We start from the raw sequence: 17,556 nt of genomic DNA, 5'->3' as shown, positions 1-17,556 counted from the left end.
CTAAAAACCCAAAGGTGTCTCTGATTCAAATTTGCAGGAGATTTTTCCATTTGCAGCTCAGTGGCCACTTAACACATGCAGCACAGACGACTCCCGTTAGTGAGACGCCTTTAAGCAAATGTGTCATTTTGATTCATTTGCTCGTTATCTGAACAAAAAAAATCACTCTACTTTATTCCCGGGTGCTGAGTCTTATCCCCAGTTCTTTACGCATTTACCTACAGTACACCAAAGAGGACTATACAGTATATACAGTATACATATACTGTATATATATCAGTTAATCTGTCTGTGAGAAGGTTCAAAGGGATCGTGCTGATACTGAGTGGCCTTGGCAGAGGTGTGCGCTCTCCGCGTAGTCCCTTCAGAGAGGATATCATGAATATGAAATATGATCTATATCCTTTTTCATCTGCCACTTTCTTTTCTAAAGTTGCTTTACCTTTCAGTACGGGGATAACAAGAAGAGCCCCTTCTTTCTCTGAATTGCTCTGTGAGTAGTCGACGTGCTCCATTACAGGCAGCAGTGAGCAGATGTTAGAGGATTTACATTACGCGTATAGGCTTGGGTATTGTTTGGATTTTATCCATTACAGTTTTGATTCTAATGCCGCTTATCCATTCATTTTCTTCACAAATTCCAATATGCCAGGCACAAAACACTGTAGTTAATTTAATTTTGAAATTTAAAACATAATTCCAGTTAAATTTTTCAAGCATTTACCACAAAATTTGATATTTGATAAAAAACCCTTTCTCTACCGCTGTGTGTGTGTGTGTGTGTGTGTAGGTGTGTAAAGATGCTGATTCACCGGCTTCCTGCATCAGTGCCAGTGAAATTACCGTAATAACAATGTGGTTGGCTTTGACGTGCAAGCTCTCAAACAACGAAGATTTTTCGTTGTTTTTTTCCCAATAGCACAAACCACCACGCATCATTACGGTAACGCAAAGAGTGCTCGCCCAATCGTGTCGCCCGGCGATACGCCCTGTGTCGCAGGGTTAATGATTTATTTGTGATATGGAGCAAGGAAATATTCACGTTTAGTGAAAAATATGAAAGCTTGTTTTCATTATTGAAAAATTCCATTCCAGTATGGTAGAAAAGCTGTCAAACGTTAAACAATTACAAAAACATCTATTTCTCCTTTTTCCATTTTGCAATAATTGAACACTTTTACAAACATGATTAGGTGCTGTCACATTTGTTAAAAACTCAATTTGTTCCTGCATGTTACAGATGTAAACAGTTATTAACTCAACAGTTAAATAACCTGAAACACTGCTTGTTAGTATAAAGTATAAAAAAAAGAAAGAAAGGATGCATGCTGCTTTTATACATTTAATTTAAGGTTTAGAGGAAGTGAAGTTGAGTGATTCTGACACAAGAAAACTACAAGTTCTATATAGAATGGTAATCCAGTTCAGTATGACTGCAAGGATTAAAACACACAGTATGCTGAAAGTTATACAAAAGATTAAAAACTAAAAAGGTGAAAAGGTTTTTTCGATTTAGATGTTTCAATAAAGGTTCATTACAAACGAGTAAACTGGAAAGTGATTCTGAGAATAAAGATGATGTTTAGAAAAAAATTTCTTTTCGCACATGTTTGAAAATTCTGTTAACGTTTGTGATACATTTAAATGGAAATTAGGCTAATATCTAAATGCCAAAGCCTTTAGTCACATCCGCACATGGAAGATAGAAAATGAACTCCATTTGTCTTACCCCAATAGCTGTCAGAATGGGAACCTGATAGATCCATTTAATGTTGCCAGCACTTAACTCCCAACATCTGCAGTTGATACAGAAACAGGGAGAGAGAGAGAGAGAGAGAGGGAAGAGGAATTTAAATGTCAGCACAATTAAATACTAAATGCTACACATATTATTCAGGCCGACAACTTTGTTGACCTTTTGTGATGATGATCTACAAATAGGCCTAAACATAGTTTGTGGTTTACTCTCTCTCACCTTGCGTCTGCCAGAGTTGCCCTGACGATTGCCCACACTGCTACAAAAATAGCTGGAACACCTGAAATTACACACACACACACAATGAACTGCACGCGCTCTCCTTATGTCATTAAGAGTAGTTTCATGGTCACGGTTTCATGGCACGCAGTTGTTGCTGTTGCTGTTTTAAGGCAGTTGGAGTCTGTAATATCGCATGCTTGTCTCTTTATTTTATTGATTTATATGTTTATTCCTGTCATAGTCAGTCAGTAAGTTAGTTAAATGTCATTTGATTTTAAAATACATTTCAAAGTCAAATGACTATCTTCCATCGGCAGCAGCGACTAAAGCTCTAGACTCATCCAGTTGCAGGGGATTCAACAGGTGAATGGGAAGGACAGGTGAATGAGGAGGACATGTGACTGAGGAGGACAGGTGAAAGATGAGGACATGTGACGACAGGTGAATGATAAGGACAGGTGATGTGGGCAGAATGATGAGGACAGGGCGCACGATGAGACAGGTGAATGATGAGGACAGGCTTAATGATGAGGACAGGTGAATGATGTGGACAGGTGAATGATGAGGGACAGGCTTAATGATGTGGACAGGTGAATGATGAAGACAGGTGAGACAGTTGAATGATGAGGACAGGTGAATGATGTGGACAGTGCAGGAATGATGAGGACAGGTGAATGATGTGGACAGGTGAATGGGAAGGACAGGTGAATGAGGAGGACATGTGACTGAGGAGGACAGGTGAGTAATAGGTGAATGATAAGGACAGGTGATAACAGGTGAATGATGAGGACAGGCTAATGATGAGGACAGGTGAATGATGAGGACAGGCTTAATGATGAGGACAGGTGAAAAGGGACAGGTGAATGTGATGAGGACAGGCTAATGATGTGGACAGGTGAATGATGAAGACAGGTGAGGACAGTTGAATGATGAGGACAGGTGAATGATGTGGACAGGTGAATGATGAGTATTGTAGGTGAATGATGTGACAGGTGAATGATGAGGACAGGTGAATGATGTGGACAGGTGAATGATGAAGACAGGTGAGGACAGGTGAATGATGTGGACAGGTGAATGATGAGGACAGGTGAATGATGAGGACAGGTAAGTGAGAAAGCTAAAGCATTTGAGCCATTTTGACTGATAAAGGTTTGCCTTTAATTAAAAACAATTCATGTGAGATTTCAAGATCAACTAACTTTTGTGTGTCAGGTTCAGAACTTATCATATTTGCCCGAAAATATTCATAAATTCCAGAAATCTGCATGTTAAGCAGTCCAGAGATATCGTTCTCAATATGAGCAACTGTGATTGTGCCACTGTGTAATTGTGGTTGGCAGCCGATTATCCCCCTGAGGTGCTCATTTAAATAAAGCAGCTTCATTCAAAATCAAGGTGAAAGGTAACATTTTCAATGGATGATGAGTTCCCCTCCGTTTCCCAACATTATTTATTGTGTTAACTGGATTCAACACAGAAATAGTGAGTTTGTGTTGACTTCAAAGATTCACTGAATATGTGAGACGTAGATGTAGGAGCTTGATATATGTCAACATCAGGAAGGACGCGTGCTGTTACTGAGTGGTGTAGAACGGAAAAAAAACAAATTAATTGATTATGTACCAGTGCTGTACTGGTCTTCAACATTTAGCCATTCTCATCTAATGTCACACACAGTGCAATTCCAATTATACTAATTGTGTGTTTCATAACTAACTAATAAAAAATACAAATTGTATTGTCTAGTTATCTTTTCTTTCTGCTTAATTGTAGAACTGCATAACACTCATGTTATTTCTTCTTCATTTTCAGACGTGACTCCTCTGTAAAACATATTTGTTTGGTGCATAAAATGTCAGAAAATAAAATGAAATAATTCCGTTTGAATGATTTGTTTGTGACATGGAGAACATTCACACTTAAGAAGCTGAACAATCTGAAAGCTTGTTTTAATTATTGGAAACAAAAACACTCTGATTCATCGATCATCACCATGTTATCAATTATTAATCGATTGCAGCCCTACGGAGACATGTGTTTAATGCCGGGCAATACAACTGGACCTGTTTAAGAGACTGCAAACAAGCTGCAAACATTAGTTTACATGAATTTGGTTTAAACAATCTCATAAGCTCCTGTGACCCTGATAAATCTACATGTGAAGGACTATAGTTAGTTAGTTTTACTGAACTCTACCACTCTAACACACTACATTTACACATGAATGCACAAAATAGAGGGGGAGATGTGCGACATAAGAAATGTGCATTTTCATAGCTCACCCCATCCAATCAGCGTGAAGCCCCAGAGGTATATGGAGTCTGATCGGAAGGCCATGAAGATGAGGCTGTGAAGGTAGAGGCCTTCGACCAGGATCCAGTAGTAGTTGGTGGCCAGAAAATAGATGAAGAGCAGCACTGTCACTTTGCACCCAATCTGATGACAAAACAATCGACACATTTATCACATCTGAGGCTGCTGTGCTGCCGAATTGTCGGCTGTGTTGACATAATACTGTGTGATCACAGAGTTTCACACCACCTGTTCTTCCATTTCAGGTGCCGCCCATGAGAGTAACTGTTTGGTTTCATTCCGTTGTTTTTTGCCGTGCACAAAGACAGTGAAGAAAACCGCGTCTGCCGCGGTACAACTGTGAATACGCAGTTAACGAGGGTCAACCACCCACGCGTGGTCCACGTGAGTAGCTTGGTCACGGTGATTTAAAAGAACTCTCATGAAACTAGTTCCGTCATACAAAGGAAAATCACCTACATTTAGATTAAATTCTGTGTTGTCTTTTGTCTCGGATGTGGGCAGCTCGCAGGGAAGTGGGCACCATATTGAGTCACGTCGTTAAATAAACGCAATACGGCAGCAGGTACGCAGGCGCTATTGTCGTGACACAACTATAAAAGTTAATGGAAGAGAAATCTTTCCCTTTTACTTTATTCCGTCTGGAGATAAGACGCACAAACTGATCCATCGTACATTACTGTTCCCTGCAATGAGACAAAAATGTCCTCAGTCTTATGCATGTGGACCTGAACTTACTGTGTGAGTGTGAGAATGGATGGTTGTTTATCTCTATGTGGCCCTGTGACCCCACCTTTTGTCCCATGTCAGCTGGGATTAGCACCAGCAACCCTCATGTGGAGGATAAAGCAGTAGAAGATGGATGAGTGTGTGAGGGGAGTCAGTAAGGAATTCAACTGAAATACTATAGGAGAACAGAGCCGCACCTGGTATTTATAATTTGGGGGGAATCTGTCAATGAAAACTGAACTCTCAGTTACATGCTGGAGCCTGTGTGGTGTGTGAACAGTGGAAACTCCACGGCACTGATGAGCAGCTGGAGAAGGACATATGTGAATGAATGTGGCTATTTACAACCCATCCTGTCACCCTGTGCGGTGCTGCAAGGTCTTGATCAAGCATATAAAATAGCTCAGCACCTCCATCCAGAACGAGCTCATACACATGAGTCACAGCGTGTTCAGCCGGACACCACGGCTGAAATAAACCAAGCACTGTTGTTTTTTTCCCAGTGATTGTGGATAATGGATTATTTGTGGTGGTGAGCTGCCGTGACTTGTGTGACAGTTGCCGCCGAAATTCATTCGTTGTGCGGTGTTGTTAAAGCGAGTTGATTACATGTGTGTATGTACCTATATATAACTTGTCATTAGTCAGTGGTCATTTCAGTGTCATTTCATTGTTTTCACCGCTCAGCGCCATGGTTCTGATCACTCCTCTCTACTTTTCCAATACAATGTTAACAGCCAGGCAGCCTCTCTAATTCTGCCTTTCTAACTCATCTCGAGACAGAGACTCTCAGGTCGAGATGCCCCAACGTTCATCTATTTCTGAGGACAGACAACCTTGCGGTTCTCTTATCCTCCCTCTCTCTACAGATTTACGGATAACAATACCCTTGTATAGAGAATCTATGAAAAACAAGGTTGCAGAGAGGCCTTTAAGTGGGAGTTTGTAAGTTTGTAAGTTATAGCTCGTCTATAATGGACACCAGGTCTGGACATACTGTACAAATGTGTGAGTAATTACACTTAAAAGTTTAACAATTTTCTCTTACAAAGAGCACAATGCAACAAATGATGCTCTCACTGAAGACTGAAAACATAATGATAATATAGTCTGTCCTTTCTGTCCATTACATGTCATTTAGCAGACGCTTTTATCCAAAGCGACTTACAATGGAATTGAATACAATCAGCCAGGGGTGGAGTTGAGTCAAAATCAAGTGTGATCAAGTGTGATGTTAACCACCCATGAAACGCTGTGGAGCCGGTGTTTGACCCCAAAGCTGAAGGTAAAACTAGCTCTGTAGTATCTTGGAATCCTACCCTGACAGGACAAGTTCATGTTGGACAGCCTGTGCACCAGGCTCCAGCAGAGGCTGGAATGTTGCAGACCTATGGCAGTGATGACAGTCTGATAAGTAACGGGTTACAGGCATAGTAAGGAAACTCAGCGCTGCAATCTGGCCTGACTTCATAAGACTGCAATGGAAATGATAGGAAAGGAAGTGCATTAATGCGTCTATGAGAAGCGTGTTCTAAGAGAAGCACAGAGAGTACTGGATAGTCCACCCCATGGACTCCACTCTGAATATGAGCTTTTGTTCTCTGGCAGCAAATACAGAGCAACAAAATACAGACTCACTCTATATTGACTCTTTAAAAACTCATTTGTGTCCTCCTCCATCAGCGTCCTCAACACCACTTACAGTCATAGGCTGAGTCATGTGTTTGTCATGTGTTTTTTCTTATTCTACATACGTATCTATTTATAAACTGTGATATACTGTATGTAGCTTTTATATATTAATTGTAAGAGACAATATCATATTGCATCTTTTTGCTGTTGTTTTCATCCTTACTTCTAATCCTTCCTTTATATCTAATATTTCTACATTTAACGCCAGCTCAGGTATTTTCTCACTGGGGACCGTGTGCACTGGAAGTTGTTTTCGCTCTGGGGAAGCTGTTGTTGGTGTCATCCTGTCTTGGCTCGGTTGGGGAATTTGAGTGTGTGTGGTTTTTCTTTTTTCTTTCTTTCGCTTGTCTCCCACTGAGTTGTCGTTTGTATTCTGTGAAGCACTTTGTGCTACATGTTATGTATGAAAAGTCAAATGAACTTCATTCATATTAATAGAAATGTAGGTGTATTTACTGTCAACAGAGGACTGAGTGAGAACAATATTACCTCACAGAGCCCTTACAGGTAGATGACATAACCAGTATAATTGTCCCCCTTTTCACATCAGATGCAGGATCTGTTTTTAAACAGTTTTAATGCATTGTTTTCAATTTATTAATAGAAATGGGCGAGGATTAGGTAAATTGGACACTCTAAATTGACCGGAGATGTGAGTGTAAGAGTGGATGGTTGTTCATCTCTATATATGGCCTTGTGATGGACTGGCGATCTGTCCAGGCTGTGACCCCGCCTTTTCCCCGCCGCGTCAGCTGGGATTGGCACAGCACCCCCCCATGATCCTGATGTGGAGGATAATTGGTAATGTTACGGCTAACTCTGCTGGTGTTCCTGAAACTAAGAACAAAACAAGGGGGTACCACTTTTTAGCCAGCACAACACAGCTGTAGAACCAGCTGCCTAATGGTCTTAGAAACACTCAATCCATTAACATTTTTAAATCCAGACAAGACTGATAATGCTTTTAACCAAACGATTGTCATTTGTTCATTTTTCACGGACGCCGAGAGAGGCCATGGTCGCCACTATATTTCTTAAGTCCGTCATATCGAGATAACGGAATAATTGAATACATTAATGCGTCATCACGAGATAGCAAGTCTCGTTTTCTCGTGATAAGTGACTGAATAGTGTCCAATCAGTGTGAGACAATCAGTGTCTCACACTGATTGTCTCCTCAAGCACTGCCACTTGTCATGGAGGACTCAATGAACTTGTACGAACAGGGACAAATTGTATAATTGTTGTGGTGGTTTCGGTAACAGGACGTCGTCCGGTATTCTCACGCTACTACCTACTTCTAATAACTGCACAGCTCTCTGAGCGCAAAAACACCCATGAAGGCGGCGAGGTATACTCGCCATACTCATCATCCCGAGATAACGCACTCATTTATCCCGTTATCATGGGATATCAAATGAATTATTCTGTGATCTTTAATCATTTTACTGCTTTTAATATTTGTAATGTTCTTAAACTTTCTTTTGCACTCTTTTTAATGATTCTCATTTAACCTTGTAATTAGGCTCTGAGTGCAAAGAAAAATGGACGATAAATAAAACTGCCCTTGCCTTGTTTGCCCGTCTGACTTACCGCGCCTCGCCCTCATCTATTTAAATGCTTAGCAGACTATTGGATTTTGACTTTATTCTCCGTGTCTGCTGTGTTGGATCCAATCTGTAGTGTTAAGATTGACATTGCGTCTCCTTTGAACTCTCTTTCTGGGAAGTGGTGTCTTTCCAAGCAGATTTAAATATTCATGCCTTTACCATGGAAACAACTGTTACTGATTGATCCTCCAGCCTCAGGGTGTTTTTTTAAACCATGATGTGAATCTCAAGGCCCACACTTACCTGAGGACCAGACTCATGCTTGGCCTGGAGAGTAGCTTCATTAGAATTAAAGTGGTTGCATGAGACTTTTTAGCTGTTTTTAGCTATTTTGACGCCCATTGTCTATTTTAATTTAAATTTTTTTTTAAATGATAATGACACATATTCTTTCTAGTAGTATTTAATTTTGAAATGAAACAGAACTCAGCTGACCTGTTGCCCATAGCCAGCGGCAATGCAACACATCTCTGTCACAGACGTGGTCACAGACCAAGGCCTTCAATTCATAGCTCATCAATGTGCTGTAAGCACCCGGATGGTTAAGGGCATTGAGTACGGTGGTGAGGTCAGAGATAAAGTCCAAATGCTCTAAGGGGAATCCTTTTTTTAATAGATGTAGTTATCTCTGTGATGTACTCTTTTACAGGTCACTATTACAGGTCAGTGGCGTCGCACAGGCAGGATCATATTTAATTGTACAGGATTACGGCTGCTGGCGCCACTGATACAGGTTGTCTACAAGTGTATCGTGGGGGAATTATTTGAGGTTACAGTAGATCAGTGTTCAATCTGTCAAAATGACAGACAGGTTTCAGATTTTGCTGTCATGCAGTGGCACAGGACTGAGGCAGAAAAGGCTCCACTGTCGTGTGTTTCTGCAACACTGTCAATCAAAAACTGACTCCGCCTTTCAGACAATTCATGCAATCATGAGTGTCTGCGTCCGCCTACTGCTCCATTGACTCCCAGAGAAGCTGAGCTTCTGTGGAAGTGATGTTTTTGTCCTATTTGTCCAATCACAGTCAAAGAAACCTATTCTGTGCCGTCCCATAGAGAGCTATGGGAATACGAAAAATCAGCTGATTCTGGACAAAAGAGTGACACGTTCTAAGCGCGTTCTAGTGCGCGTTTATTATTGAAATGTAAATACAACACAATACATATTTGACAACATTTTAGAGGAAGCTGAACTTCCCCTGCTGTCTTAGAGCAATCGCCACTGCCGCCATGGTAGAAATAAATCCATCAATGACGGAGAATTCTCAGTTAACATGACCAATTTCAGGTTGAAACTTAGGAAATAACAGAGAAAATGCCAGGCAGGAAATATGGATTAGCTGGGTGGAACTAATCTGCAGTGGCGGGATTGGAGTCAGGGCATTAAAGAGTGACGCACACAGTACCTGGGAGAGCACATGGTGCAAAACAATTTAGTAGAGAGAAGCTGCTTGAAGCTACTCATGAACAGCGATGAGTTCTACTGTCAAACTGTGCCGGACTGATTCTTTCTACAAGCTCTGCGTGGCAGCAGGTAAGAAGAGACCTGAAAAACTGAACTGAACCACCTTGTTACCCTTTTTTCTGTTTCTGTTAGCATTAGCTTTAGCCACGGTGGCATTTACTTTTTAGTGTTTGTTGGTTTCTTGTCTGTTTATTTGTGTTTATTTAAGGTAATCTGAGTTTAGTTTAGTGTCATTTCTAAGCATTTTGTGTGATAAAGTATGGTGTGAATTAAGAAAGCTGAGCTTCAAATGGTTTTAATGTGTAGGCTGCTACGAGAATACGGTTTGCGTATGTAAATATTTGGTGCCGTTTTCAAATATTTACAACGTGTGTGTATATTTTGTGTTTAGTCACTGGTTTTTCACCTACTGCTCAAGGAAACCACTGTTCAGGCCAGCTTTAATTTCGGGTAGAACACTCAATCTCTTTCAAGTGGGGGAAAACTGCACATTGATTAAGCCATGAAATTTCACCATTCATCCCATCACTGAAAGTGGAGCGAGACCTTGACAATCAGGGTTTAATGACTATCAGAGCATCGAGGACCAGGTCCGGTCAGGTTTCCCATTACTCATACAGTACATTCACACCCTCTATCACAGTAAAAAAAAAAAGAAAAAGAACAACAGAGAACAGAGAACAGAGAAAATGGCTTGCACTGCAAATGGACTTCTATCAGCAGAGAGTTGACAGGTGGACAGATTGCCTTGAGTCACTTGTTGCACATAGACTGTCCATGCTCATCTGATGAGGACAGCTTAGGACAGAGAGCTGCAATCCTGCCTACTGTAGCTTTAAATGACAATGTGATTTATGGCATTAGTTTAGACTGAAAAAGAAGAAGGCAGACTACTTACATACTGAGATTTGTCCAGCGATGCTATGCTGACTGTTTTTAAGTTGTCCAACAGTGCAGAGTCGAAGTCTTGCAGTCCAGCACTGGAGTGGACGACTTTGTCCTTGACAAAGATGCTGACCGCTCGTAACATGAAGGAAACAAACAGGTGCATGTGGATGTAGTTTCTGGTGCAGTGCAGACGCCTGCAAAGACATGATTTTCACAAATGGATATATAATAAACTGAAATGCAGTACAGAGGAGGATTTAAAGGTTTATTATTCATTTATTTTCAAAGGCAAACTCTAAAGGAACAAATTAAATGGTCCATAACCTTCAATATAAAAATGTTTCCAAAGAACCTCAGTGAATGAATGTTACATATAATGGTCTATCTTTTAGTTTAGCTCTCCTCTCTTCGCGCACACCTGAAACCCTACCCTGTTCCCACAGCATGTTTTTCTCCAAAAAAACCTTTTTCCTTTTATTTGCTGGTTCAGTGGGCAACCTTTTAAAGATCAAAAACAGACTGGGCTGCATTGTTAAGGCAAAAAGATTTGACGTCCCTCTGGGAACAAGTCAGAAAGAAGGCCACCTCCATTGTCAGCCAACCGCAGCGCATTCCGGCTAATGAGTTTGAAGTGACACCTTCAGGTCACCGCTACTCTGCACCCCGGTGTAAAACTAATCACTTTTTAAATTCCTTTTATTCATTCAGCTATCGGGCTGCTGAACGTGGACAGCTGTCATTTTGAACAACACTTTAATCGAGCAATTTAAACCTAAACCCACAGTTATTTATTATTTTATTAACAGACACAGAAATGATCACCGCTTCCTTGACTTCATAGTCTGTCGATCTGTAGGTGGTAATTGTTGTTAATAATTGAGTCCGGCTGCATGTGATGCAGATGTGGTGAGCTGCAGATGAATTAATTGCACCTTTGGCGATCAATAAAGTCTAAATGTCTAAATGTGAATCAGTAAGCACAGGGGGCTCATGTTAGAGTTTAGTTGATGAGTTGTTGCTGCTGTCGTATTTACTCCTCATAAACACTGTGGTTAATCCTCTTGTATAGTCAGAGGAGGATGATGAAGTGCTATCTAAATAATTGCCAGTGAGGGTTGGTTTCAGGGTTGGAGTGCTGCTTGAATCTTTGCAGTGTGTGTGTAGTTTTTTCAAATATATTTCTGCATAATTTAGTTTTTTCTTATCTAATTGTGTGCCCATGTCAATGTTGTGTTTACTATGACTGAAGAGACTTAACAGTAATATGAGCTGTGGGAGGCTGAGGAAGATGCCAGATACAAGATTTATCAGCTGCACAGCAAAAAACAAACAAAAACATCTTGACAGCTCTTCCTGAACTGAGGCAGAACATTTTCTGTCTCTGATATTTCCCTGATCCCCCCAGGGAAAAGTTAGATGCTATTGACTCAACTTTCTGCTTCACTTTCTACTAATCAAATCCTGCAACCCACTCTTTTTGTGAAATTGATGGTTTTCAAATCAGGAGGCATGTTCTTTCTCATTTTTGACAGGTAAGCGTTCCTGTCTGAATTGCTGATTGTTGTTGAACATTTTGCATCCGTGCCTTTTGTGAAATATTTCTCAAACGGACCCAAATGAACGCATCCATGGTGCTTTCAAACGTGTTTTTTTTCATTGTTTGACATTTTATCAGGATAATCATTTACATTAACTGATTTGAAACTTTTTATTGTGATAATGTCGTTGACCATATCGACCAGCCCCATGTTTGGATACCCCTCGGGTAATTTGAGGGTGCTTTCATACCAAGCTTGTCGTTCCAAAACCGGGGATCAGTTCTATGACAGTCAGTTCTATCACCTAGAGAGGGTGGTCTCAGCTCGCTTGCAGTGTGTACACAATTCTCCTCCTCTTATACCTCTGTGGTAATTGTGTGTGAGTGTTCCGCAGTACTGTAATACCACATGGTGCAAAAATCTGCCCACTGCTGTGAAATCGAAATTGCTTCATGAAATGAAAAAATGTTCAAAGATAGTCGACCAACTGAAAAAGTTCATCATCCACAAAAACATGCTGACTGGCTGAGAACATTGCCTCTGGCCCTAACCATGTCCTGAACCATGAATACAAACTATTACCACCTCCGACCGGCGGTACAGGGAAGGCTGAATAATCTTCAGGTTTCTCAACATCCAGAGAACGGCAATAAATGCTGCTGCCCACACTCACTGGTGGTAATCCATTTTCGATTACGGGACTACGGGAAAATTCTGACTGATCACTAAACAGTTAATACACGCGTATCGTTAAAGGGGGGTGTCGAGTCAAGACTGCAGTGTGAAAACAAATGGAACTAAGGTTAAGTGCAACATTGTAACCTATTAATCCCTAAACAACCCTAAACAATACATACAGTAAATACTGTTTCAAGTTGACAGAGATTTACAAAAAGTATGGGTAATGGAACATGAAACTGCAATGAGAGGAGATGACCATGTGCACTCTTACCTGAAGTACCCAATGATGAGGATTGCCACGAGCAACGAGCTGAAGGACACCGCGTACCCGACAGTGTACATGACATACAGCCGCTCAAAGAACTCTTGCTGTGAACACAGAGGAGGAAACATTTAAGATTAAGAAATCTCACGCTTAATTGGTTGCTGCAATAAAATCAAAAGAGCCGTCACCACTGAACAGCATTAGGACATGTGCTGATTATTAAAGTTGAAAGATGCTAATGCTGCTGTCCGCACAAGAGTGAATCACTAACTAATCTCGAGGTGCGACGGTAATTAAATGGTGTCAGATTTATTACTGTAGAGTATGTGGGCAGCTTTAAAGACTGAATCTCTGAAAGATGAAGAACTGGAAGAGGTATTATCAGCTGTAACAAAGCCTGTGTTAGTCTCACAATCTATGATAACGTCATCCTTTTCAAGCATAAGTCGGACTGAAAGCAACCAGAAATTCCATCTGATAACATGAACAAAAGGTGGCCACAGCTTTATCCACCATAGAGCCTTTTCATTTTCACTAAGAGCAGAGCTGTGGCTGTATAGATTGTACATATACTGTAGTTGTTGTATTGGTTGCATTTTAAATCCTGAATATGAATCCTTATCTGGATGGATCGCAGCCGACATTTAATCATTTATGCCTATGTCTGAAGAAAATTTCATGCAAATCTGTTTTGCATAACTTTTTGGGTTATGTTGCTCAAAGTCAGACAGACAGTATTTATCTATCTCTATCTCCAACAAACATCTGTTGTCAGCAGGAAAATAAAAACTAAAACCTTCCAATTCTGGGGAAAAATGTTAGCTACTATAGCCAGTGCACACAGTGGCCTTATAGATAAGAAGCGACTTGTATCTCTTGAGAGGATGCAAAATTTACACCTGACAATTAAATTTGCAAATATTGACAATTGTGCAATTCTTTGATTGAACTTAGCTGTCCACAGTTCGAACTCGGAGACTCTGTGTGTTAGTGTCAAGCAACCACAAAAGAGAAATGGCGGAGGTGCAACCAAAGGCACATTTAAGGGGAATTTCACAAATAAGAGGCTGAGAGGAGGTTTATTTTGTTACCACGGGTATTTCACAAAACAGAGCAGCGTATCTGTGCAAGAAAATAACCAAGTAAAACAGCCTAACAACCCAAAAGCCCACATGGGCTCTTGTTATTATATTATGTATGTCTGCGTCATTCTTACTCTCTCTTCTTCATCGTTGGGCTGAAGGAAGCGCAGGCACTCTGAGTAATTGGACCATGTTTTGTTCCAGCGGTCGATAAACACCCAGGAACCATTGACATCACATTTCCTGTAAGCATAACCTGCAAACACATACACAGATACAAACATGTATGAGCGTGAGCCCAAAGTGACCATGTGGGTATATACACACATGTATATACACTGGTTTGACTGACTTCTCTTTCACCTCGTCACCTGTTTACTCTGTAGCACCTATGTGTTGTGGAAAATAACCAACTTCTCATCATTATTACGGCCCTTTTTTCCCACAGCAGGCATTTAGGCAGTGGGAAGAGCACAGGTGTAAGCTGCTAAAATAAAAAAAATGAACAAAAACTATCTGCAGAGTGTCAACAAAACAGTATGGGCCCTGATCTGACTTCACTTAAGTCAGCATGTGTCACATCCATGACGTGATTCACACAAACATACAAACAATCACCTTAAAAAGTGCTTTAAACCTACTGAGTGTGAGATGCACTGTAGTATTCAGCGCTGGTCATTCAATTAAGAAGTGCTGGTTACTAAATCATGTGTCGTTATAATGTAAATTATTGGAAGTCTGTTATATAAAGTGATATTTCTCTAGTTTCCTTTTCCCCCCATATTTAATTTTGTTGGTGTTCTGGGAAAATCTCAGATTGTACAGGACGTGAACTTTAACCCTTTCTTTTTACGTTACTTGTTTCACTGGAGTCTGTTGTGTAAAATATTTATTATTCGCTCAAATGATTGTGTTTTAATTAAAGGAATACTTCACTGGTAAAGTAAATCACTGTAAAATACTTCACAGTGAAGTATTCCTTTAACTTTCTTTTAAATAATGTGATTTACTGAGAGAAAAACACAGAGGCTGCAAAACATGTCGTTGAAATTTAATGAAACATTAGTTTCTGTACTTTGTAGGTACACTCAACTTGCCAATATGGTGGCACATATTACTTATTTCTCATTTTTGTATTTGTTTATTTTTTTTATTCATCGTAGTGTGTTTTCTTTGATGCCTGGAGATTTAAAATGCACCTCTGGAGTTGTCACAAAAGCAATTTCTTTTTTTTGTACGAGGTCAAGATTGTTTGTTGATGTTTTTGTCGATTTATCAATTCATAAATGTAATGAAAGGCCAAGCAGCATTCTTGTAGTCAGTAGTCTGGGGGCATGGTGAATCTATAAAACAAAGCAAAACTGTTCACCTTTGTGATTGAAGTCGTAGATGTAAGACGGACAGGGGACCTTGGTAACCAGTGCAGGGGAGCCTTGGGGCCAACAGATAAGACCGTCCCAGTCTGGAGGACACACATCATCTGCAGTGACAAGGAAAGGAAGTCAACACAAACTCATTTCTTTATCTATATCTTTAACCTGCGTGAAACCTGTTTGTGTGTTGTTGTTTTTTTATGGTACACAGACACACTATATGACTTTTTACCTGATTTTACCCACGATTCACAGTTGGGCAGAGTCTGCACCAGTCTGGACTAGTTGAGATGAGCTGATCATCAAGTCAATGCAAAACCATGACCGAATGATTAGTTCACTAATGGAGATTGTGTGATTTGTATGAGAAGAAAGTAAAATCATCCTCTTGCTGTCAGGCCCTCTCCATCTCTCTGTTCATTATACTATACAATAGAAAACGGGCACTTTTAATTGGTTGTCTGATTCACTGTATATCGCAGCAACGGAGACGTGGTAAAAGGGCGACAGGATAATGTATAATACAATTATATCTGTTTTTAAACTCATATTTGGTTGACAAAGTTGCATAGAGAAATACTATTGTAAAGCTGTGAAACTGCATCCTTTACTAAACTGTGAAAGTAGTAGTTACTTTCTTATCAGGAAGTTGGCAGCCCTAGAACATGGTGAAAATTGAAAATCCTCTAAATGTGTTGCATTTTGGATCAACGTCTAAAACGACTCTTTGTGTGTTTTGTACCTGTCGTCCCTGCGTCGATGTTGGAGAGGTTCTGGTGACATTGCAGTTTGATTTGGTAAAGGATGTACATCTGCTCCTGTGCAGACAGTGGACCATCAAATCCCATCTGTGGAGCAGACAGACAAACACAATCACGGCTTTGACCCCCCCGCTTGAACTTGGCTCTCGGATTAAATCTTACCATCTTACCATATGCCAACTTCTGAGGCCCAGGCCAACATTTGATAAAATAAAGGAAAGTCGTGCTAACAAACGATGAGAAAAATCAGTGAGAAACAAAGTAGCTTAGCTTTTTTTCCCTTTTATTTTGATCCATAAACACTGTTGAACATGGCACTGAATATCCTGTAATTTATATTTGACCATAAAGCAGACATATATAATATATTATTTATGTTTGAAAAACTAATTGTTATGCTACATTTTACATTTGTGTGGTGTAACAGTCTCGTGGGCCTGCAAGTGATTCATCCTGTTTACTCCCCAATGAATTACTTACTTACTTACTTACTAATGAGTCAGTGTTTGTGCTGTGTGGTGATTCCCTTTGCTTGTTTTTCATTCCATGCATCCATAAAGCCACAATTGAACTCACTCTCATGTTCATGGAGCCCGTTTTGGAAGTAGTCAATATGAAGGCATGAACATGGTTGATTGTGGCACAGTAATTGTGCTTTAGTGGTATTAATGCAACACTATTTCTAACCAAAAAAAACCTAACCACTTCAAAATCCTCTTGACGCATCATTGACTTTCAGTCAGTGTATTGCAAACAGGGCGTTCTGCTCCCTGATGCAAGCTCAGTAAAAACATGGCTGTGACTGTGACTTTGACAAATTGTGTACCAATATGGTCACTGCTTTAATCGCTTTTTTACAACATTTACTTTGTTAACTTCCCTTCTCTTCCCCATGTCAGGCTGCTGTGATGAAAGAAGGGATTTTGTTTACCTCACAGGACACAGAAGTAATTGGTCTACCAGACTGTTTGTTTGGATCCTTGCTTTTTGATGCCAGAATCTACCAGCTGCACGCCTCAGCAAAAACCAATACCTTCCTCTCGGCTTAAAGTAGCCTGGTCGTTGGTAAAAGATTCTGATTGCATTTTACAGTTACAGTTAGATTTACATTTAAGCATTAAGCATTTATCCAAAATACAAAATACAAAATAGGAATAAGCTACATAGAAGAAGTCTTGGAA

At 40.2% G+C, this 17,556-nt stretch overlaps 1 protein-coding gene across 1 annotated transcript in view; it reads right to left on the bottom strand.

Moving 5' to 3' along the window:
- pth2ra (parathyroid hormone 2 receptor a) overlaps positions 1-16,471 on the bottom strand; it is a 29,694-nt gene extending 13,223 nt beyond the window's left edge. The window contains exons 1-8 of the mRNA XM_044051874.1: positions 16,357-16,471; positions 15,611-15,721; positions 14,376-14,497; positions 13,166-13,263; positions 10,686-10,869; positions 4,261-4,414; positions 1,976-2,036; positions 1,730-1,796 (exon numbers count right to left, since the gene is read on the bottom strand). Coding sequence (XP_043907809.1) covers positions 1,730-1,796; positions 1,976-2,036; positions 4,261-4,414; positions 10,686-10,869; positions 13,166-13,263; positions 14,376-14,497; positions 15,611-15,721; positions 16,357-16,462 — 903 coding nt within the window. The 5' untranslated portion in view covers positions 16,463-16,471. The remainder of the gene's footprint in view (positions 1-1,729; positions 1,797-1,975; positions 2,037-4,260; positions 4,415-10,685; positions 10,870-13,165; positions 13,264-14,375; positions 14,498-15,610; positions 15,722-16,356) is intronic.
- Positions 16,472-17,556: the final 1,085 nt, after the last annotated feature.

This window comes from Solea senegalensis, linkage group LG2, assembly GCF_019176455.1.
Source record: "Solea senegalensis isolate Sse05_10M linkage group LG2, IFAPA_SoseM_1, whole genome shotgun sequence".
Taxonomy (NCBI): domain Eukaryota; kingdom Metazoa; phylum Chordata; class Actinopteri; order Pleuronectiformes; family Soleidae; genus Solea; species Solea senegalensis.
Note: the sequence above shows the minus strand (reverse complement) of the source record. Positions and strands in the feature narration are given on the sequence as shown.